The sequence below is a fragment of the Desmodus rotundus genome, chromosome 1 (genome assembly GCF_022682495.2).
Source record: "Desmodus rotundus isolate HL8 chromosome 1, HLdesRot8A.1, whole genome shotgun sequence".
Classification (NCBI taxonomy): Eukaryota; Metazoa; Chordata; class Mammalia; order Chiroptera; family Phyllostomidae; genus Desmodus; species Desmodus rotundus.
The window spans coordinates 72,892,256-72,915,017 of record NC_071387.1 but is presented as its reverse complement, the minus strand read 5'-3'; the positions used below and the strand labels follow the sequence as shown (position 1 = coordinate 72,915,017).

General features: G+C 43.9%; 1 protein-coding gene across 3 annotated transcripts in view; it reads right to left on the bottom strand.

The window, feature by feature from the left end:
* Positions 1-10,904: 10,904 nt before the first annotated feature.
* The window catches only part of TEK (TEK receptor tyrosine kinase), a 112,650-nt gene continuing 100,792 nt past the window's right edge, over positions 10,905-22,762 (bottom strand). For all 3 annotated transcript variants that reach the window (XM_045193719.3, XM_045193718.3, XM_045193716.3), the window contains exons 17-23: positions 22,190-22,380; positions 21,566-21,679; positions 16,429-16,499; positions 15,393-15,433; positions 14,404-14,500; positions 12,748-12,847; positions 10,905-11,927 (exon numbers count right to left, since the gene is read on the bottom strand). In XM_045193719.3, the coding sequence (XP_045049654.2) occupies positions 11,853-11,927; positions 12,748-12,847; positions 14,404-14,500; positions 15,393-15,433; positions 16,429-16,499; positions 21,566-21,679; positions 22,190-22,380 (689 nt within the window). In that variant the 3' untranslated portion in view covers positions 10,905-11,852. The remainder of the gene's footprint in view (positions 11,928-12,747; positions 12,848-14,403; positions 14,501-15,392; positions 15,434-16,428; positions 16,500-21,565; positions 21,680-22,189; positions 22,381-22,762) is intronic.

The following is a 22,762-nucleotide window of genomic DNA, read 5'->3' as shown; positions in this document are numbered from 1 at the left end:
CACTGTGCTAGGCCCTGAGTTACAACCTTAAGTAACAGACAAGGCCTTAGACCTCATGGTGTTCTCGTGTTGGAGTGGTAGGTAACTGGCAAAAAAAACTGGCTAGAGAAACTGGCAAAAAAATTGCACAAAGTATCTTATTCATTCTTTTGTTCAGTCATTAATCAGTTCCTTCTCAAAACACCATGGTGTCATTCCCATTAAGTGAACATTGCTCTAGTCTTGTAGATGTGACCTTGAGTATACACTGCTTTGATACAGCATTCAGAGTAACAGTTCTGCAGATTCTCTTTTATTATTCATTATTATTAAAGTATGACATATGTCTGGTCCAAACTCAATGCTAACTTGAGATGGCACTGTATAGACATGCTTTTAATTTTTTAAAAACCTCATACGAAACACCAATGGTATCATTGATCAATTTAAATTGGGTTTTCTAAAGGCATATGAGCTACAACATGACATATTTGTACATTTACTTACATATAAAATAGAAGGCACTGATCTTTTCTAGAGTGAAAATTTAGAAGTGCTTATTATTGGTACAGTTGTATTCATTGTTCAATTTTCCTTAAATAACAAATTCCCCAATGACACTTAAAATAAGACTTTTTTATGTATAATCAAATGTGTACACATATATAATATGCATTATATGATATATAGCATGTATAATTATTAATTGTTAGTATAACGAGGGCAGTTTGTGTGACACTGATATAACCTGGCAGCCAAGAAGAGTGGACTGGAATGCACATGCATGAACAATGACAACTTTACTGGACTAGTCAGTGGGGACAGTAGACACCATTGAGTGAGCATGTGCCCTGTGTGGCCATCACATCCAAAATGACTGAGTCATGGGGAACTGTTCCATGTATGGGAAATGTAGCCCAGCTCCCACTTGGAAAAGCCAGTGGGTGCGAGGTTCGGCAGGCAGGACCCACACCCACAGACAGATTCTCCAGTAGGGAATCAGGCCTGCACTGTACCTAGGCTGGTATGAGACTTGCTTTTGCTAAAACTCCCTCACCCTGGATTGAGGCAGCAAATGTTTACTGAGTATCTTTAACTTCCTATATCTGTGCTAAACCACCCAAGTATGGAGTGTAACCAGTTCAACCACTTTCCCCCTTGAGCTGTAACATCCTCCTCTTTGAAGTAATTTGCAGTATTCTGTCCTTTGTTGTCTGTAAAAGGTAATTACCTACAGTGAACCTGTGCATAGTAAATGAGGCCCATCCCCAATGTAATGTGCCAGAAAAGCAATAAAAGCCTCTCCAGGCAGGGGTCACCTCTCTCTCTTGGGCTGTCTCTAGCCCTCTCTCCCTCTCTCACTTAGAGAATGTCCATGCCGTCCCTTTTTCTCCACAGCATTTCTGTAGTCTGTGTGTATTTGTCTATTGCTGCCACAACCCAGGATCTTGCTGGCCAGGATCCGCATCACTGAGTGAGTAGAGCAAGGAATCTGCATCAAATTTTGCATTAAGCTTCAACATTCCTCTGTGGAAACTGTTTGGATGATTCGGGTTTTCAGAGACAATGCAATGAAGGCGTGCAACAAGCAGAACCCCTGAGAATGTTGAACATGTACAGGCTGCAATCAACAAAGATCAGCAACAGACAGTGCACGAACTAGAAGCTGATCTGAGGATCCCAAAAACTAGTGTGTCCAAGAATTTGACACAGGATTTTGGCATGAAATGTGGCAAAATTCATTCCCCAGCTTCTGCTATCAGAACACCATGCTGCAGTTGCTAATGACTTGACTCAAACCACTAGCAATGAACATTCCTCAAGAAGATCATAATTGGACATGAATTGTGGGTCTATGGCTATGATGCAGAAATGAAGGTCCCAATAGAAGTCTCCTGGTTCTCCATGCCCAAAGAAGGTGCAGCAAAGTCACAGCAAGATCAAGACCATGTTAACTGGGTTTTTTGATTTGGATGGTGTTGTCCATCACAAATACACCCCTCCAGGCCAAACAATTAATAAGGAGTACTACCTTGGTTCTTCATTGGTTGAGAGATGCAATACAATGAAAATGGCCACAGCTATGGGCAACTGGTTTGCAGCTTCACCACAACAACGCACCCATTCATGTATCATGTCTTGTGCAGAGTTTTTTGGTAAAATATCAAATCACCCAAGTGACTCAGATCCCCTACAGCCCAGACTTGGCACTCTGCCACTTCTGTCTTTTCCCAAAACAAAATCACCTTTCAAAGGGATGAGGTTTCAGACTATCAATGAGATTCAGGAAAATACGATGGGGCAGCTGATGGCATCTGAGAGAACTATGCGAGGTGCCTACTTTGAAGGGGACTGAGGCATCATTGTCCTATGTACAATGTTTCTTGTGTCTTCTTCAATAAATGTGTAGATTTTTCATAGTACATGGCTGGATACTTTCTGGACAGCACATGTACTATGTTATATGTGTGTATGTCTAATAATTTTGGAACAAAACAGAGTAAGGTGGCCATGTAAATTAAAAATTGTTTTGATGATAAATATTGAATAATTATAGAGAATGCTGTTAACTAGAATTTTTTAACCTAAATTCTTTCACAGTTCAGAAAAAGTGTTGGATGCATAAAAATTCAATAAAGGTTGCTATTATCAGAAAGTGTATTTTATGTACTAATCTCTCCCTGACTTCATTTGATTTTTTCTCTTCTACTCATTTTGGCCATTTCCCAGCAGACCCATCTATTGTACTATTCCCCCCAGCTATATTGAGATATAATTGATAGATAATATTGTAATATATTTAGAACTATTATACTGTTGTTGGTTCTTATTCTTCCATACATTTAATTGGATCTTCCCTAACTCCTTCTTGGAACAAGTCAGGACATTGTTTGGTAATTATTGGTAACTCATAGTGGCAAATGATAAATGAAGGACTTGTATTATAAATAAAAGAAACATTGAATCTTAACAAAAAAACTTCAAATGCATTCAGTGCATTGCATTCTTTAAAAAATTTTATAAGATGAACCCAAGAGCTCTGCCCATGAGAATTTCCTCTTAATTCAAATATTTGATTATGTATCACATTCCCTAACAAACCTGGATGAAGGAACTCCATGAATTTGTAATATATCTTTCCCCCTCCCCCAAATTATAAATGTTACTAGGTTACCAATATAACCTAGTCAAGGGGTAATTGACAGTCATACAAGTAAGATCTCTGTTTTGTTCAGTGAATGTTATCACATTGGTCAGTGATGTGTTCTAACTAACTGATGAAATCCACTGAGTTATATTCTTGACTTTGTGCATTATGCATCTTATCGGGGTAGGTTTTCTGGTGTGGTGGAAGACAACCTAAAGAACACTGACACATCAGTCCATGATGTGCAGGCCATCTTGATGAACCTGTTTAGTGCTGACACTGGGCTAATTGGATATAACTTTCAACATAGTCTATTTGCTATTAAGGTAAAGAATTACAGGCTCATATTTTTTCAGAACTGTGTGTGTTAATCTGGTAGTCATTAACATGGTGTTTTCATTGATGCTTGATTGGCCTATTAATCAAGATGACAAGAATCACTGTGCAGTATAAGATAGTTAAAATCATTTGGCTAATCAAGATTAGAAAGTCTATCATCAATTATGATTTTAACAATCACTGTTTGATTTGACATTGTCTTTAACCATCAAATGAGTACGACTAAGTTTCTCAGGTTATTTTTTTCACATACTTGGAGTTTTTTTCCTTTTTTTTTTTAAGATTTTATTTATTTATTTTTAGACAGAGGGGAAGGGAGGGAGAGAAACCACAATGTTTGGTTGCCTCTTGCATGCCCCCCACTGGGGACCTGGCCTGCAACCCAGGCTTGTGCCCTGACTGAGAATCAAACCAGCAACCCTTTGGTTGGCAGGCCATTGCTCAATCCATCAAGCCACACCAGCCAGGGCAAAAGTTGATCTTTCTTTAAACTGATTTCTCCTTTGACTTCATAATTTTTAATAATGACAGCACCTAACTGAATCAGGCTGAAAATTCTTTGACTCCTCCCTCTTCCTCTCTTTCCACTTTCCAGGTACTTGTTAATTCTTCTTTTGTACAATGTCCCTTTGTCTCCATTCTTATTGCCACCTACATAATCCAGATCCTGATCACTTGATCACTTTTCATCTTTGATAACTGACCTCACTGTTCTTGCCAATCTCTCTGTAACTCAAGTTTCACTGCCATTAGATTAACATTTTCTAAATATTAGTCCACTCTCTCTAGCCTGACATTCAAGGCCCTGAACAATCTAGCCATAAGCTGTCTCCAGTCCCAGCTTTCACCCATCCCAGACAGGAACACTACACTCCTTGCCTATCCCCCAAACTTTTCCCACCCGAGTCACTTCCCTCCAGCTGAAGGCCACTTCCACAAACATCTCCACTTGGCAAAACCTAACTCAGGCTCAAGCATCCAAATGCCCCTCCTTCTTCTCATCCCTATAGCTAGCTCCTACTTTTTTAAAAAAAATGTATTTTATTGATTATGCTACTACAGTTGTCCCATTTCCCTGCCTTCACTCCACTCCATCTGGCCCACTCCCACCCTCCCACATTCCCCCCCTATAATTCATGCCCATGGGTCATACAGATAAGTTCTTTGGCTTCTACATTTCCTATACTATTCTTACCCTCCCCCTGTCTATTTCCTACCTACCACTTATGCCACTTATTCTCTGTACCTTTCCCCCCTTTCGCCCCCTCCCCCTCCCCTGTTGATAACCCTCCATGTGATCTCCATTCCTGTGGTTCTGTTCCTGTTCTAGTTGTTTGCTTAGTTTGCTTTTGTTTTTGTTATAGGTATGGTTGTTAATAACTGTGAGTTTGCCATCATTTTTATAGTTCATATGTTTTATCTTCTTTTTCTTAGATGAATCCCTTTAACATTTCATATAATATGGGCTTGGTGATGATGAACTTCAACTTGACCTTATCTGGGAAGCACTTTATCTGCCCTTCCATTCTAAATGAAAGCTTTGCTGGAAAGAGCAATCTTGGATGTAGGCCCTTGCCTTTCATGACTTGGAATACTTCTTGCCAGTCCATTCTTGCCTGTAAGGTCTCTTTTGAGAAATCAGCTGCAGTCTTATAGGATCTCCTTTGTAGATAACTGTCCTTTTCTCTTGCTGCTTCTAAGATTCTCTCCTCATCTTTAATCTTGGATAATGTAATTATGATGTGCCTTGGTGCATTCCTCCTTGGGTCCAGCTTCTTTGGGAATCTCTGAATTTCCTGGACTTTCTGGAAGTCTTTTTCCTTTGCCAGATTAGGGAAGTTCTCAATTATTCAAATAAGTTTTCAATTTCTTGCTCTTCCTCTTCTCCTTCTGGTACCCCTATGATTCAGATGTTGGAACATTTCAAGATGTCCTGGAGGTTCCTGAGCTACTCCTCATTTTTTTGAATTCTTGTTTCTTCATTCTTTTCTGGTTGGATGTTTCTTTCTTCCTTCTGGTCCACACCATTGATTTGAGTCCCAGTTTCCTTCCTATCACTATTGGTTCCCTGTACATTTTCCTTTGTTTCTCTTAGGATAGCCTTGATTTTTTCATCTAATTTGCAACCAAATTCAACCAGTTCTGTGAGCATCCTGATTACCAGTGTTTTGAGCTGTGCATCTTATAGGTCAGCTATCTCTTCGTTGCTTAGTTGTATTATTTCTGGAGCTTTGATCTGTTCTTTCATTTGGGCCATTTTTTTTGTCTTGGTGTGCCTCTTACGTAGTAAGGAGCAGAGCCTTAGGTATTCACCAGGGCGGGGTAATGCTGGTGGCTGCACTGTGATGCTATATGTGGGGAAGGGGTCCGATAGGGAGCAAAGGCACTTTCTCTGCTCTCTGCCAGCTTTCAGTCACTCTCTGTGCCACCCACAAGCAAATTGGGCCCTTCTGGTGCTGCTTCCCAAGTGCGTGGGCTTGTGTACATTCTAGGACCCTGTGAGTCTCTCCAACGAACTCTCCTGTGAGGCTGGCAGTTTCTCCTGCTGCCACCTCAATCCCCACTGGTGTTTTCAATCAGTGGCTTGAGGCTTTATTTCCCCGTGCTGGAGCTCTGGGTTGCATGGTCTGTCACCCAGTCCAACAGCTGCCGCCTTGCCGGCCACCTGCAGCTTTGCCCACCTTGCTCCACAATCTGCCACCTCGCTGGGTCCACCAGCTGCCTCCCTGCCGTGAGTCCTCTCTGCCCAGCTGCCCATCTCTGCCCCTCCTACCAGTATGTATGAATGTGTCTTCTTTAACTTGTTGGTTATCAGATTTCCATACAGTTCGATTTTCTGTCAGTTCTGGTTGTTTTCCGACTCCAAATTGTTGTTGTCCTTCTTTTGGTTGTGTGAGGAGGCACAGTGTATCTACCTACGCCTCCATCTTGGCCAGAATATATTAACATTTTAATATGTAACATTTTTATATTAAGTCTGGTAGGCTCAAAATCAAATGTCATGTTTATTTCTCTTGGCATAATAGACTGGTGAAAATCTCACCTTTAACACTCTCTGTTAGGAGTCTGTTCATTGTTATGTATTCTAGAACAAGAATCAGCACTCTATGGCCCATGCTGACCCCTGTTTTTGAAAATATTTTACAGCAACAGAGCTACCACACCCAGTCAATTACGTTTTGTCTGTAGCTGCTTCACATTCTAGAGGCACTGATGAGTAGGTTCAACAGGGCCCAGGGGCCAGCAAGCCTAAAATATTTACAATTTGACACTTTGTTTGGCCACCTCTGTTCCAGAACAGTGCCATCTCTTCCGGATGTCTAGAACTTTCAGTTCTATGTTCTCACTATCCAGTACTTCACTAGCCACATGTGGCTACTGAGCACTTGAATCAGCTTGATGTAACAGAGAAAACGTTCTCCTTTTGTTTAACTAATCTAAATGTAAATAGCCACATGTGGCTGCTGGCTGCCACATTGCACAGCACAGCTCTAGACCTTTGGGGACATTGGCTGAGTACTTGAGTCGGCCACCCTAGGACTTACGTTCATGCAGAGTAGGGCTGGTTCTTCAGTAAAAGAACACAAGTAAGGTCCTTTCACTTTCATAGGTGTGTGCTAGCCTTTTTCTCTGTAAAGCTGGTATCCAAAGTATAGATACTTATTTCCCACAGCAATGCTCCCTTTGCATGTGACAGAGAAGGCTGGAATGTGCTTCCATCTAGACCCTACCCAACTGTGGGGAAAGAGTTGGGGACACATGTTTTCTGTAACAAGCTCTTCACAGCGATGTCCTTTGTCACCTTAGAGACATCACCTCTCAAACTGCACCTGTCTCTCATTTTCCAGGAATCATCCTAATTCCACTTGTCACTGAGACCAGGAAATTTCAAACTACTGTGCATCCTTTAGTCCTTGCAATCCGTCTATTTCTTCCATTCAGATAACTCATGGATTTTTCTATTTTCCTCTATTCCTACCACCACATTCTTTTATTAGTCAGTACCTTGTAGCCAGCAGCCCATTCCTAGGTGGTGGCTGACACTCTGAGTGACAATTTAAGGGGCTTATGGATGTGGCACAGTGGGTGCTAAGCATCAAATATCAGACTCTTCACTTGTCATTCTTTAAGTTACTCTTGTCCTGAGACTAATGTTCAGTGCTTTTCAAATCACAGCTCTCCGAACAATGAATCCAAACTGACCCCAGACTCTCTCGGCTGTGTTATCTGACCCTCTCCACCACATCTGTCCAATCACATTTTAGGCTTTGCCAAATCATAGTAAAAATTATTCAACTTCATTTGTGAGCACAGGGGATTTGGACCTAGAAGGGACTGAGCGCTCGGCCTTGCTCCCTATGCAGGCAGAGCAGTGAACCACTGAAACGGGACTTGCACTGAGTTGAGGTGCACCCCCCCCACCCACCCGCTCAGCTGCGTTAGGAGGTGGGCGGAGCCTGGCTCTCCCAGTACCCTGTGGTTGCTGGAACCTCTCTGTACTTATGCCGCCCCTGAGGGCTCTCATGGTAGGAGAGTGGACTCGGAAGTCAGACTGCTTAGATTTGATTTTCTTCTACTCTACTAACTCAGTTTAGGCAACTTTTTTCACCTCTAAAAATCTCAGTCTGCTTGGCTATAAAAAGGGACAATGAAATACCTCATTATGTTGCTCAGCAAGTTGTAGTGAGATAATCCATGTAAAGTGCTTAGTGACTGATGCCTTAACTGCTCTGTGTTACTTGCTGTTGTATCAGTCATTTCTGCTACAGTTACTGTTGCTGCTATCAGTGTCTCTGGGAAGAGCTTCTGATAGGTTTTGCTTTCATTTGCAGTTAATTCATACTTCAGTTGTGGACACAACAGTCATGTTTCCTCATTGGCTAGGCTTGCCTCACAAAAGATCCCTGAAGAGTCTAGTGGCTGACTACATGCAGAGAATCATTCAGAATAATGGTAGGAACCCATTTACTTATTATTACTATCAGAATCTTGTCTGACTTGACTGAACAAACCATGGAGTCTTGGTAAAAGTCTGCTGTGTGAAATGCTTATGGTGGATTACTCTCTGTGGGTTTTCTAAACCCATGGAGGTTAAAGCATCTGCTTGTGTAAAAGGCATTAAATGCCCACTGCCTTGTATAGTGTTGGGTATTCCATGGGCATCGAAACAGCAATTACCCTGAGAACAGTGGCTAGATAATGGTTCAGCAGGTGAGAGCCTAGCATTTGCTTTCAAGCATAAAACTTTAGTTGGTATGGAACTCTAATTCCATCCTAAAGTCTGCTGAGTACCATATATTTTGGACCATAAGATGCACCTAGGTTCTAGAGGAGGAAAATAGGAAAAAAATTTTTGAAGCAAAAAATGTGGTAAAATATTTAATAACATAAATAACATAATATTTCACCAATGTAAATGTGGCAGAACTCAACAGCAGCATTAACAACCATTATTACTGACTTTAAGCTTTAAGTACGGAAACTCCTCTAATCATCAGGGAACTCCCAAGAATTCCTCGTCACCACTGTCCACATTTGTGAAGCTCAGTTCCTCAGAATCACTAGCATCACTGTCTTCACTCTGTTCATAGAGGGTGTCATCTTCAGAGCCGTCTAAGGCATTGCTGACACTGCTATGGGGGGATCTGCTGCTGGAGGGCCACAGGTTGTGCCACACTCTTGTATGGGGACAGCAATTTTGTACAACCTGTGTGGCTCTGCAGCTGTTGCCGAATTACAGCTCCCATCATCCCAACCTGTCCAAGCATGATGGGAGTTGTAGTTTTGCAACAGCTGCAGGGCCACATTGACAGGTGACCCAGCAGTGGAATTTGCCTGTGTTAATGTTAATGGGGGACACACCAGTCACGTGATGGAGGCATGTTCGAGTGCCTGCACCACCTGTACCCCCCTTACCTCCCTCCCTAGCACTATGGTATGCTGCAGTGGGGACTCTGCTCCTGCCTCCCTTGCTTCGCACTGTGGGGACAACCCTCCTCCCAGCCCAGGGCCCTCAGCATCGCCCTACTGCTGCCACTGCCAGCTTCCTGCAGCAGCGACCCTGCTCCTGCCTCCTGTGACCCCACTCGACCGCTACCCCCCACCCCCAGTGAGCCAGGGAAGCTACATTCAGACTATAAGATGCACCCCCATTTTCCTCTCAAATTTGGGGGGAAAGTGAGTCTTATAGTCTGAAAAATATGGTACCTCTTTCATATGTGCTTTTATTTCAAACAAGTGAGATTCTAAAATTGACTGGGCCCAGGTTATCTGACCCAGAGTAAATCATGGGTGTGTGCTGTTAGAAATATGGCTCTAAATCAGTAGGTTCATTATACGTGTGCTTGCTTTACACCAGATTGGTATGTCTTGCTCTCAGAACTATTTTTCTCCTTTTGGTTTTTCTAATGAAGTATGCCCAACTTTAAACAAGTTAATCAAATGTAACAAGTACACCCACCAACTATCCTGTTAGTGGTCTGGTATACACACAGTTTCCCAATGCCTGGCTGGGAATAGAGGTTGGTTACTCTGTATATTCATGCATATCCATGTGGACCCTCCCATATACAAGATGGGAATGTTAATTTTGAATGTTAAAATTATGTTACTATGCTATGTCTCTAAATATACTTAATATATGGGCATTCCTCTGACTCTGTTATTAATTATATACAATACAGATTTTATCCTATGGTCTTTATTTTTTATTCTATATGTCTATTAGACACCAATGCCATCTTGCTGAGGGTCTTTAATTTACATTATCTGCTTTGTTAATTGACTGTTTATGTTACCAATAAGGCTTCAGGTTGACAGTAGGCTATCTGTTTGGGGGGAATCAAAAATTATACATGGATTTCCAACTACTCAGGGAGCAGCACCCCTAATCGCACCCCTCCCCCCACTATGATGTTCAAGCGCCAACTGCGTTTGGACCTATTTTCCTCAGTCCTTTTTTGAGTTTCCACGTACTTGATTAAATAATTGGCATACCAGCAGTCTTGCTTTTTGCTCTGTCTCCACTTGAATATGCTATAGTAAATGAAAAGCCTCTGGGATAAATTCAGGTTCCTGGTCATTGTTTCCAAACACAGACGATTGATTAGGTCGCAGGAATATGGAACTCGATGTGGCGTGTTGACTGTTTAACTTTGTAACACAATTGACAGGGATTCCAGTACTGAGCCCTCCATTCACACGGGAACACTAGCAGTGGTGTGCTGCTTTGGTACAAGAACATGGACTAGACGGTGGAACACTTCTAGAAGATGTTTCCCCCTGTGAGGGTGACATACCGCGCCTGGTGGAGGATACTCAGCACCGCTCTACCTGCATGCCACTGACAAGTGAGAGAATGATCATGTGAGGTGTCTTTCTTTAAAGTACAGTGAAGACCTTTGGAAACACCTAGGAGACACATTCTTGGACAAACAAGTGGGTAGGCAAGACATTTATTCACTTACTGTATAAAATGATAAACGTGTAACCAGTCAAAACTAAAAAAGTTTTACAATGTGCAATACATTCGGGATGTTGATTTGACATGGTGAACGTCCCATGTGTCCCCAGTATAACTCCAGGCCTCCTATTTTAATTTCTTCAAATATACAAATCAGTGTTACCAGAGAAACGAAAACCAAGTCTCATTAATTTATCTTTTAAACTTATTTATATAGACCTAAAAGGCCTTGGGCATGTCAGGAATGAGAGTTAAGTCTGTTTCCAGGCGTTGACATTCTGGACTGACTGTGGGCACTGCAGACACGTGACCCAAGCTGTGCCCGCTTCTGTGAAAGTGGGCGGCTTCCACCGCTCGGGGGCGGGAGGGACGGGCGAGGGAAGAGTCTGGTTTACGTCGCACGGATTTTCAGTCTCTTTAATGTTAACCCATGTCCTGTCAAGAGTCACACAACTCCTCCACTTTTGTTACCTGTGCTATCAGGGTCAGTGTTAGGTTTGTTAACAATATTTTACTTCTATACAGCAAAACATTTTATAGCATTCAGTATACAGGTAAATATCAAAAATATCTAGGACAATAATGAGTTATGCATTGCAGTCATTGTACTTTCCCACCTTCCTTTAAAATCCACATATTTAGAAAAATATATTATTGCATATGAAACCACAAACAGGCATTCTGATTTCAGTACATTCTTACTCAAAACAGTATTTACAGTTCTTTTAGAGTCAGAGTGTACGACAGATTCACACACGGGGGTCTTTGTGGTGAAAGTCCCAGGCACACAGCAATATATGTACACTTCAGTGTTCCAGGTCTCCTCTTCTGGCAGAGGCTTGCTTGCTTCCTTGGCATCAAGGTATGGAGGGTCTCTCCCGCCCATGAAGGGGAAACAGCACGTACAGACGACCATGGTCTGTTCTAGGCGGCTTCTTCAGCAGAGCAGTCGATCCCTGCGTAGGTAAACTTCTCGTAGAGCGTGGTATTCACGTAGGTCTAGGAGAGCAAAAGTGGTTCAGAGAGGCAGGCTGCCCCAGCGCTGCCTTCCCGGGGCAGTTACAGTAATGCTCGGGTGTCCTTAGCTTGTTTCAGTTCAAATACTAGGGACTTAGGGGACATTTTTCTGTCCTCGGTTCCTGTATTTGACAACTGTCTTTCTGGAATGTAGCCCTTGACTTCTCCCAGTAAGATTTCCCCAGTTTCTGAACTCTCTCTCTCATTGTCTCTCATCGGTCCCTCCTGAAACGCCCAGCTCTCTGAGTGCCTTCCTCCGCCCACTTCTCAGCTTCCCAGCTCCCGTTTGATTGCACCCGCATCTCCAGTTTAATCACCACTTGGGTTTTGATGACTTTCCAAATCTATTTCCCTCACCTGGATTAGTCTCTTAAACTCCAGACACATACAGCCGGCTACCTCCTAGAAATTTTTGTAGAATTCTTGACCCTCCCCATAGTAACCTGTAGACCACGCTCTGGTGCTACTCACTGTGTGCCTGTGCCCTTGGGTGAGTCACTTTTACCTCTGAGTCTGTTGCCTCATCTATACAGTTAAAGGGTCAGGCTACATGGCTGATGAGATTTAAGATTACAACTCAAATAGCTAAATATATATGTTGTTCTGTGTGTGACTACATCTCATATAGAGATCTTATTTCCTCCAAAATTGTAACTTCCTCCAAGTTGGGGGTCACATCTTTTATATCCCTATAATACCTAGGGCTATGCCCAGAAGAACTTGTTGAATTGTATCAACTATTTTTAACAACCACACACAAAGAATTCCAATTAATGAGCCCCTGCTTGGTCTCCATACTCACCTTTCGTTCTTCTAACATCCTGTTTAAGGACACCAATATCTGGGCAAATGAGGGCCTCTCGTACGGCTTCTCCCTCCAGCACTGTCTCATTAGATCATACCTTTGAAAGCAGAGTTACAAGGTTAACTCTATGGCTGTGTTGCTGTCCCAGGCACGGCCAAGCGTAGGGTATGGAAACAAGAGAGGAGAATGTAGCCATTCAATATGTGGTCGTTAAGCTTAACCAGCGGAAGACAGATGAATGCCACCGAGGAAGTTTCTGTTAGGTCTCCCACCTCCCTATCCAAGTCCCCTTTCTTCTCTCCCAGTAGATCTGGGATCTCCCCCCACCCCCTCCTTACCCAGGTATCATTCCTGCAGCATCTTGGTCTCAGATATTCTGATCTGGAGAGAACTGGGTTATGTTTCCAGGGTAGCATTTTCCTTGAGATACTATATCTCTCACAATATTAGTGTTTCATTTTTTAAAAAATTGCTTCAAGCTCAAAGTACTGGGCAAAATGCCACTTCCTGCACCTCCGTCTCAGGGATTAGCATAGTAAATCTTGAGAAGCCTTGCCATTAAAAACAAACAAACAAAAAAAACCTGTTTAACCAGGTTTATCACGAAGCTTCCCAAACATAACTGACACAGAATTCCTCTCCCCTGTATTATTTATTCACGTCTCGCATGTTCCATAAGCACAGCTGCGGAAGCACTGGTCTAAGGAAGTAGTTTTTCTCATAAGTGGCTGGAACCACCTGCATTATCAGAATGTGGATTCCTGGGACCCACACTAGACCCACGGAGTCAGAACATGTGGGAGTGGGGCTCAGGATTTCACACACTGAGCGAATGCCTCAGGGGAAGCTGTGCGCACAGAACACTCACCCAGCGGCCTCGGGTGTCAGAGATTTCAGAACAGTTTGCACTTTAACAGAAATTTCATAACAACTGAAAAATCTCACTCCTCATGGGATAAATCTCAAACTGTGGATTTTTGGAGACTTGGCCCAGTGATGGTTCAGGTGCATCCAGGTTTGCCCAGGATGGAGTAAGTTTATGTGTCTTGTACCACCAACAAAATTAGTAGCACCCTCCTTCGCTCTGGGAAGTGGCTTAGTCCAGATGACACATTATTTACTCAACCGCGAGCCTTCCACTCTTCGAATTACGCCAATTAGGCAGATTGTCCCTCAGCTAAGTTGTGGAAATTCTGGTGTCATGAACGTTAATCATTCTCTCCCTCAGAATAATTCTTACTCTGGAACGTAATCTCTATAGAAGCAAAATTCCATGAAGAAAAATCCATCTTCCTTAATGTAACAGCTCTGAAATTTCTACCCCATTTATTTTTTATTTCTCCATACATTTACTTATTCATGAATAATTTCATCAATTTATTTCAGATCTTTTCTGCCTTGGTTCATCTTCCTCATATCAACCTTCACAAGAATCATCACCTGGACGTCTATGGCTGGCAAGCTCGTGTCCCTGCCCATTGCATAACAGCCCTAGTTTAGAGAACCCCTGCAGGTCTGGCTTTGTTGTGACTCCCACGGGTGTGTGCGTGCATGTGCACGAATCAGGTAGTTTCTTCATGAGAGGCAGTCTGCTCACAAAACACGCAGCAGGAAGGTCAAGACCAAGTGGCCCTAAGAAGAGGCCTAACTTACACCTCATCATCACAGTTCAGGGGCTTCTCCAGCCTGTAGCCCTGCGGCAGCTTCTCGTAGAGCTCGGCACACGTCATCCCGCAGTAGGGGGTGCCACCTGGAACACAGGAAATGGTGTTGCCCTCAGCCCCTCTGGTGCAGAATGCAAAGTCGTCTGTGCAGGGGCTCAGAAGCCAAAAGATTGGGAGAACGAAGGGGTGTGTGGGGTGTGCATCCAGCGTGATCTTCCTCTCTGAGCAAACCCACTGCACTCACTCCGCAGAGCACGCTCATTTGTGGCCATTCCTTCTGCGGGAGATCCGGGCACTGTGCCTGACTCACAGGGCTAGCTCTCTTCCCCAAGTCTGTCTACACACAGCACATCCGTTGTACCAATGACATGTATCTTTTTTCTAATCGGAAGTATGTAGTTTTGTAATGCCTGTTCTATGTACAATAGTTACTGTCCAATTTTAATTATACAATAAAAGCAATGCATAGTTATTATAGAAGCTTGGAAAATATAAAAAAGCATGAAGAAAAAATACAATAGCTTTTCTACCCTTCTGTGTAGCCCTTCCAGTTTTTTAAAGTGTTAATATTTTAAAACTGGGATCATAATGAATGTGTAACTTAATTTTTTTTTTTGGCATACACATTTTCACAGGTTTATTAATAGCTTTTAAAGTGTGATTTTTGTCTTGGCTACATATCACCTTAAAGTTGTGGAAATAAACTTGGAATAGGTCTATGACATCTTTGCACAAGCAGAGGCAATGAACTGACAACAAAGTTCATGGCCACCAGATTTACTATTACATATGACATTAGATATAGAGAAACACAGGAAAAAAACACACATAGCTAGAAACCCATAGGCTCTATCTCCAAGTCGCATCTGGTGGCACCACATACAGATGGTCCCTCTGGGATTTCATAGTGAGGGAGCAGAGGGAGGGCCCAGTCCCTTTGCCAAGAGCCTTACCGGGGAGAGAGACATGGATACTCACCTAAGCTAACAATCTCCCAGAGTAACACTCCATAGGACCATCTGTGGATGGGAAATAGGGACACCAGTGATCAGCAAGCATTAAAAAGGTGAAACAATCATTGCCTGCCCCCAAAGCGAGGATGACTGGCCTTTTGTCAGAAAAGAAAATGTTAAATGCCTGCTCGCTGGGGCGGGACCATCGCACAGCATGCATCTCTCTCTCTGGGCCCAGGGGAGGATTATAACAGGGGAACAGTGTTAGTTTTCTAAGGCCCCCACTTACTTTAGGTAGAGAATGCGAGGTGGTACTATGCAAAGCAGGTGACATTCTAGGCCAAACAGATTGCATTAAATCCCATCTCTGCCACGTGATACTCATGTGACCTGGGACAAGTTACTGAACCCCTGAGACTTCTTAGTATATTGCTCTAAAAGCGGGGACAATTTCCACCTCAAAGCTATACAGAGATGACGTGAGGTAACGTATTAGAGGCGCTGTGCACACCGTGAGGAGACAGCCATCGCCAGCCGCCTCCTCATCCCCCAGTGTAAGAAAAACCCCTGGACAAGTCCCCTCAACCCTCTGGGCCTCAGTTTTTCCTCTTGGAAATAGCGCGTGTGTCAACCCTAACCCTTCCTTCCACTGTCAGCCTGAGCCTTGCCACTGCAGGCAGGAAGCAGAGACGGTCTCCCCATCTGACCTTCCTGTCACCTCTGACCCTCAGCAGCTATCGGGGCCACCTCCTCTGACCTCTGACCTTGGTCCCAAACACTGAGTGCAGTTTGGGGAGTGGAGCCAGGCAGGCAGGCACGCCCCTTGCTCGTTGGGAGACCAAGCCATCGTCACTGATGCTGCTCCTTGACAAGCAGAAGGAAACCCAAAGCCTGCCACCCATGACTCGCACCCTGAAAACTGTCCACGCTGTGGTTTCACTCTGTGAATTTATTTCCTGGGCTTATTGGTTAGCTTTGTTCTCAGAAGGATGTAATCATCTGTCAGGTACATATTTTTCTGGAGAAAAAAGGAAAAACCCTCAGTCATGAGGCTTACTCACACATCACTGTTGGTTGTATATACGCTGTAATTTAAGGACTCAATTGCCATCCAGCGCACTGGGAGCCTTCCCTGGAGGAAACAGAGTGAGATGCCACTTAGGTGGGGCAGGGCCCCTTCACAAGGCTGGCAGCTTACCCAAGGCTGTGGCTCACTCAAGTCCACAGGGCACCCTATTTGGAGTTCCCCAGACATAAGGAATGACAGACTCAGGAGCTGAAGTTTTGCATAAGTTCCAGCTACAAGTGTGTTTTCAAATTCAAAGACATGCAAATAATGTAATGTAAGTCCTACTTACCTCAAGGGGTCCCACTGCAGTTTTACACAGGGAAAAATGTATGTGTGTGAGTGTGAATGAATGTGTGTACTTGGCAGTCATTCATTTATTCTTTGATGCACTTTGTGGCTCTCAGAGGCACGGAGAGGTTTGAAAGGGGAGACACAGGCATAGAAACCAAGAATCAAACTGTCATGTGGGAAAGGCTCATGTGGTGTGAGGAGAACAACCACGCCTGGAAGAGGTGGGGGAAGAATTTTCAGGGGAGGGGACATTTGAGCTTGGTTCTCTGAGATGTGTAGGCATCAGCAGGTGGGGCAGGGAGGAGAGAGCATGGCAGGCCAAAGGGAACAGGGTACATACATACCACCAGGAGAGGAAAGCTTGTAGCCAATGGATTTACACTGGGCTTGGAGATGGGATGAGAGACACGTCCCTTGGGTGCCTGGCCCTGACTCCCTCTAGGTTGTCCCTATTTTTTGGCTAATTGAGTCCAGTTTGGGAAGAGTGAGATGTGGACTGGACATAGGGGAGTGTGACTTCTGAGTTTTAGTCCTAATTTCCTCAAATTCACTATGATTTTGGGCTCCCTTCCTATCAACGCGCCCCAGGGATCCTAAGAACCTTACTGAGAGACAGAGACCTCCCTCTCAGGGATTTGTCCAGGTGGTAACAGTGGCATTTCAGCCACATTCACCAGTGGATGGGGTGAGATCAGGAGCATTTAGGGGATCTTTCTCAGCCCCCTGAAACTGGAGTAGGTGTTCGCCCAGACTGCCCATCCATGAGAGCAGCCCTGCCCCACCCCCAGGATTATGCCCGAAAGCTCAATTCTCTCCCAGCTCTTTGCGAAGCAGCAGGGATGTGAAGCTGACCGTAAATCCCAAATGGCAGTTCCATACTTTAAGGCTCATTATGAAAGTGTCCTTTCTCACATCTACCACTTCAATATTCTCAACATTCCCACCTCACTTCTCTGTTCGTCCACCCCACCCACATCCCCCACCTGTCGCTGCAGTTCCCTCTTCCCCTTCCCAGCTAAAGAATGGAAAGGGTACTCTACATTCTGCTTTGTCTTTGCTTTCCCTTACCTGCTGGCTCCTGACCTCATACCTCCTAATCACTAATTTCCAGGTGCACCTTTTCATTTTTTTCCTGTTTTGGATGTCTCCACTTCCATCTGTTCCTCCTGCTATCACCTACTGCCATCCAGCCACCATCATCTCTTACCTGATGACCACCACCTCTTAACTGATCTCCCTGCCTCAGTTTCCCTCCCTAAGCATCTGTTCTCTGCACCACAATCAGAATGATCACTCTAAATGACAAATCCAACCACAGGGTTCCTTTTCTTAAAGTTCTTTAATGTCCCTATTGTCCCAAGATCCCAAATCCTTAGCTTAGTCCCAAATCCCCAGCTGGAATTTAAGGTTCTTTCAGAAGACCTTATCCCTGCTTCCTCCTCCAACTCTGAATTTTTTTCAAATTGTTTTATTGTTGTTCAGTTACAGTTGTCTGCATTTTCTCCCCACCCCTCTACCCCACTGCAGCCAAACCCACCTTCCTCCCCTGCTCAACTTTAAATTTTTAACAATCCTTTTTTTCACATGACACTCCAGCCATATTGAGTTACCTAATTACCAAACGTGTCATACTCTCCTTTGCATCTAGGCTTTCACATATACTGCACTACATTCTCACATCTCTGCTACTTACTTCACGCCCACTGTAAAACTCAGCAGTTAGCCTCCTCCAGGGAGCCTTCCATGGTTTCCCACATGCTCAACTTGGCATGCTTTCTCTGTGTTGCCGTGGCATCTGTGCTTCCCTGGCCCTCAGCACTTGTTACCTGTTACAATTGTTTGTTACGTGTTTATCTGTGTGCTCTTTGAAGGTGGAGACTGAGTCTGGCTTATTAACCCCCAAACTTTGTAGTAAGCATTGTAGTAAAATAAATCGGTTATGAGGGGATGCATATATTAATCAATGAAAATAAATCCCCAAATCACTTAGTACATTAGTTTGCAACAGTTCCCATATTAGAATCACCTGGAATGAAAATAAAAAAATTGATACAGGAGCCGCACCAGAACAACTGAATCAGAATAACTAGGCAGTAGGGTTTGGCATCTGTATTTTTTAAAAGTTTCCCAGATTATTCTGAAGTGCAAGAGAGTTGAAAATCTCTGATTTAAACAATAGAACAGAGAAGGTGGCCACTCTGCCCTCTGGTGGTGTCTTTGTACACTGCACCCTTCTTGCAGGGAGCTAGCTCCTCTCCAATCCCTTGTCCTTTTCTCCTGCTTCCTTCACCCTGTACCTTTCCTCCTCAGACCCCATGCCACCCGGGAACACTACCCTGCCATTAGGAAATAGAGTGAAGCCCTGAACCCGGTGCTCTGTTCCTCTAGAATTCCCCTTAACCTCCCCAAGACTACATAAATCCCTGCCCTTTTTGAAATGCCAAGCAAACCCCATTTGTCTTAGGAATTTGAAAGCATCCAAACAAAATGGGTAGGTTGTGGGCAGAAATTGTGTTCCTTCCTCCATCCCTTCATCAAGGGTACCACATTGCCCAAATACAGGCATGAAACAAGGAAAGGGATTCTGTGAAGGAGACGGGAGGCTTTCAGGTGGCACAGGAGGAGGGGACAACCAGAGGGGAGGGGTGAGCGGGGGTCCTGCTTCTTTAAGACCAGCCCAGCAGAGAAACATCTGCTTTAAGTGGAGCAAATTCTGAAAATCTTAGAGAACAAGTATTGTCTGGGAACTAACCCTCAGGGAGGTGCCTATGGCTTCAGAAAGTGTCCCTGTTGATAAGCACCTAAGGGCCAGGCTATGAGGTGTCTTTAAGAGCCAAAGAGACCCTGCTTCAAACCCTTATCAAGAAAGGGAGTGGAAAGGTCCAAAATGGTTAAGTTCACTGTGATTGTAACTGTAAAAATGCGTATGCTTGTGGAAAGCACTAAGTAAAAAAATGAAAAAAAATATGTCAAGGTAGTGAACTCTGGGTCATTTCCTTTTCAAAACATTCTTGAATAGTGTTTCTGTGTTATCTTGTCAGCCAGCAAAATAAGTATATTGAAAAGAAAGGAAACCTGAATTTGAGGATAAATACAGAAACCTGAGCCTTTTGGAGGCATTTTGGTAACCACAAAGTAAAAGGAGCCTCTAAATCATGAAAACTGGCATTGTCGCGGGAAAACTGAGCGCAGGTAATGTTTATCAGACCTAGAATAGGGTGACCTGACCCCTGGAGTGGGCCTGTGAACACAAGGAAAGGCTACAGGAATTGTCACCTCGAGGCCCCATATTTGCCCACCTCTCAGGGAAATCAGAGGTGGTGGCATGTTGGTGAGACAAGCTGAGAATGTTCTTCATTTATTTTTTTGAGCCTCTCCTAGATAAGACTAAAGTTTCTCTTCAGCACTCCCCAAACCAATGGGCCTGCCCCTGTGCCAGTCAATGCCAGCCCACAGGGGAGCCTGGAGAGTGAAAAAATAGGTGCTGTGTCCGTATGAAGAGCCCAGCCCTATCCAAGCAGGATCCTTAGCAGTCTGGGGAGCCCTACTCTTCATTAGCATGTGCTCCCTTGATGCATCAAGCTCCCTCCCTATCTCCATTCCCTCCACCTTGTTTTTAGTAAACCGCCTTTTGAATCTGTTCCCTCTCCCCTCTTGACTCCTATCCTGAATGGGGGCCAGGACCCCTTTGCTGGTGACACTGCCACAGTACGAATATCCAAGGTGTGGCATTTCCAGGGCTTTATGATTCCACGGTGGGCAGTAAAGGCAAGATGAGTTCAGTTTCTCTCTTCTGCTAACACTGCAGTTAGGTTTTCCCGGGATCTTAGACTTGAGATCTTGTAGACTTGATAGTAGTCTACAATCAAATGGTAGACTTGATACCATTTGGAGACTCGGTATCATTAGGTAAGAGTGAATTTGATAGCTTTGGGCTTAAAGGGAGAGTGGGGGAACTTTTGGCAAAGAGGGAGTCTTCTGTGGGCCTTTAGAAGTTCTGAGTTTCTCCCTAGGGCCTCCTTGTGATTTAGGAGCCTCATTAATTTACTTCCCTTATATTTGGAAAGTATGTTAAATATCTTCTTTTGCCCCTCCTATATTTTCTGTGTGTGGAAAGAGATAGTGGGAACTCCTCAGAAGTCTCTTTATTTATTTGTTTAAAAATAATTTAGTACTCACATTATCCATTCCTCGCATTTCTCCCTCTAGTCTTTTTTTCTATGTAACTTTAAAAAAATTCATTTTTTGTTGTAGTTTTCCATTACCATCTATCCCCCTTGTACTCCCCTCCCCTCTTGGAATCACCACACTGGTGTCCATGTCCATGAGTCCTTTTTCCTCAACCCCTCCACCCCCTCACCCCCACCCTCAGAGCTGTCAGCCTGCTCTCCATCTGTGAGTCTGTTTCTTTTTTACTTGTTAGTTTATTTTGTTCATTGGACTCCACATATGAGTGAAACCATATGGTACCTGTCTTTCTCGACTGGCTTGTTTCACTTAGCATGCTGTATTGCAGCATTATTTACAATGGAGTCCTCAGAGGTTTCTGAGTGAGACACGTGAGGGTCTGGCCAGGACCCAGACCTGAGCCCTGCTCCATGAGGCTTGCACGGACAAGTGCTTGGCCAGATGTCACAGTGGCTTCTCTGCTGGTAATACGGGCCCTCCAGTCATTTTGGGAATCAAAACCCAGAAAAGATGTTTGCTGGGCCAGGACAATATCTACTGGGATCCACAGTCAGATGCCTCAGTCCCCGCAGAATAGCCACCGTAGAGAGCCACACCAGGTTGGGGGAGTGCCTTGGAAAGGATGCTGTTGGTGTCTGGTTGGAACTTACCATCGTCTTTTTCACATAAACTTCTTGACCTCGGGATAATCCAAAATCTGCTATTTTGGCTACATAGTTCTCACCAACTAAAATGTTCCTGGCAGCCAGATCCCTGTGAATAAACTGAAATTTTAAACAACATCATGTATTTTCAGCTTATTTACATTTTTTTACTTCATTCTGTTAGCACAATACCCTAGGGGCAAACATTTTTGGAAGCAGAGATGAGAGGATAGTATGAAAATGGATTTTTAAAAGTCACCAGAATCCAGTTCCCTTAAAGTTGCACTCTAAAACATCAGTGAGTGGATTCTGACAAATCTTGGGAAAAGCATTTCAAAAAAAAAAGAAAAGAACAAAAAGTCATTAAATTTTCCTGCTGCCATGCAAATCTTCTGCTATTGAGCATTATTTGGGCTAAGATGCGTTAAGGCACTTCATCAAATACATATGATGAGATTTACAATATAAACATATTGTCGGTGTTGACCATTAACATCTATATAAATAGATGGAAGATTGTAAGAGGAATTAAAGAAGAGAGGTTGATTGAAAAAAAAATGTGCAAATTTAAAGTGATTTTAGAGAGAATTTCAAAGGAAAGACGTCCAAAGCAGCTACCGAGTCACAAACCTGTTTTTGGCTCAAGTAGTCCATGCCCCGGGCCACATCCGCGGCGAAGTGAAGCAGCTGCTGGGAAGAGAGCGTGGAGGCCGTGCTGTTGGCGATGGCGAAGGCGGGGTCGGTCTCCAGCACCCGGCTCTTTCGCAGGAAGTCCAGGAGGTTCCCGTGGGGGGCGTACTCGATGGCCAGGTACAGGTAGCCTGTGGCAAGAGGGAGAGACACCACCTAATCAGTAGACCCCAAACGCATTGAAATTGCTGATGTGCTGTGGTCCATGGGAATTGCTTAAAGAACTCCATTTCATCTAAAAGTAACTTACCTATTTGGACCAACCTCAACAATGCTGGGAACAGCAGGGAGTTAAGTAGCCCCCTCCTGCAGTACTTGAAGGGTGTCCTACTTGTGCTCAAGGTACCCCTCTTTCCCACTCCCCTCCCCTTTCCCAGAAAACGTGGACTAACATGAAAAGCTTCCTGAATGCGTTCGCCTGCTCCGCAATAACAGACGCAGTAGGTCAAACCATTTGCTTTCAGGGGATCTAATGAGGGCTAGTCCACGTCATCTTACGTTGTTTTTCATTCA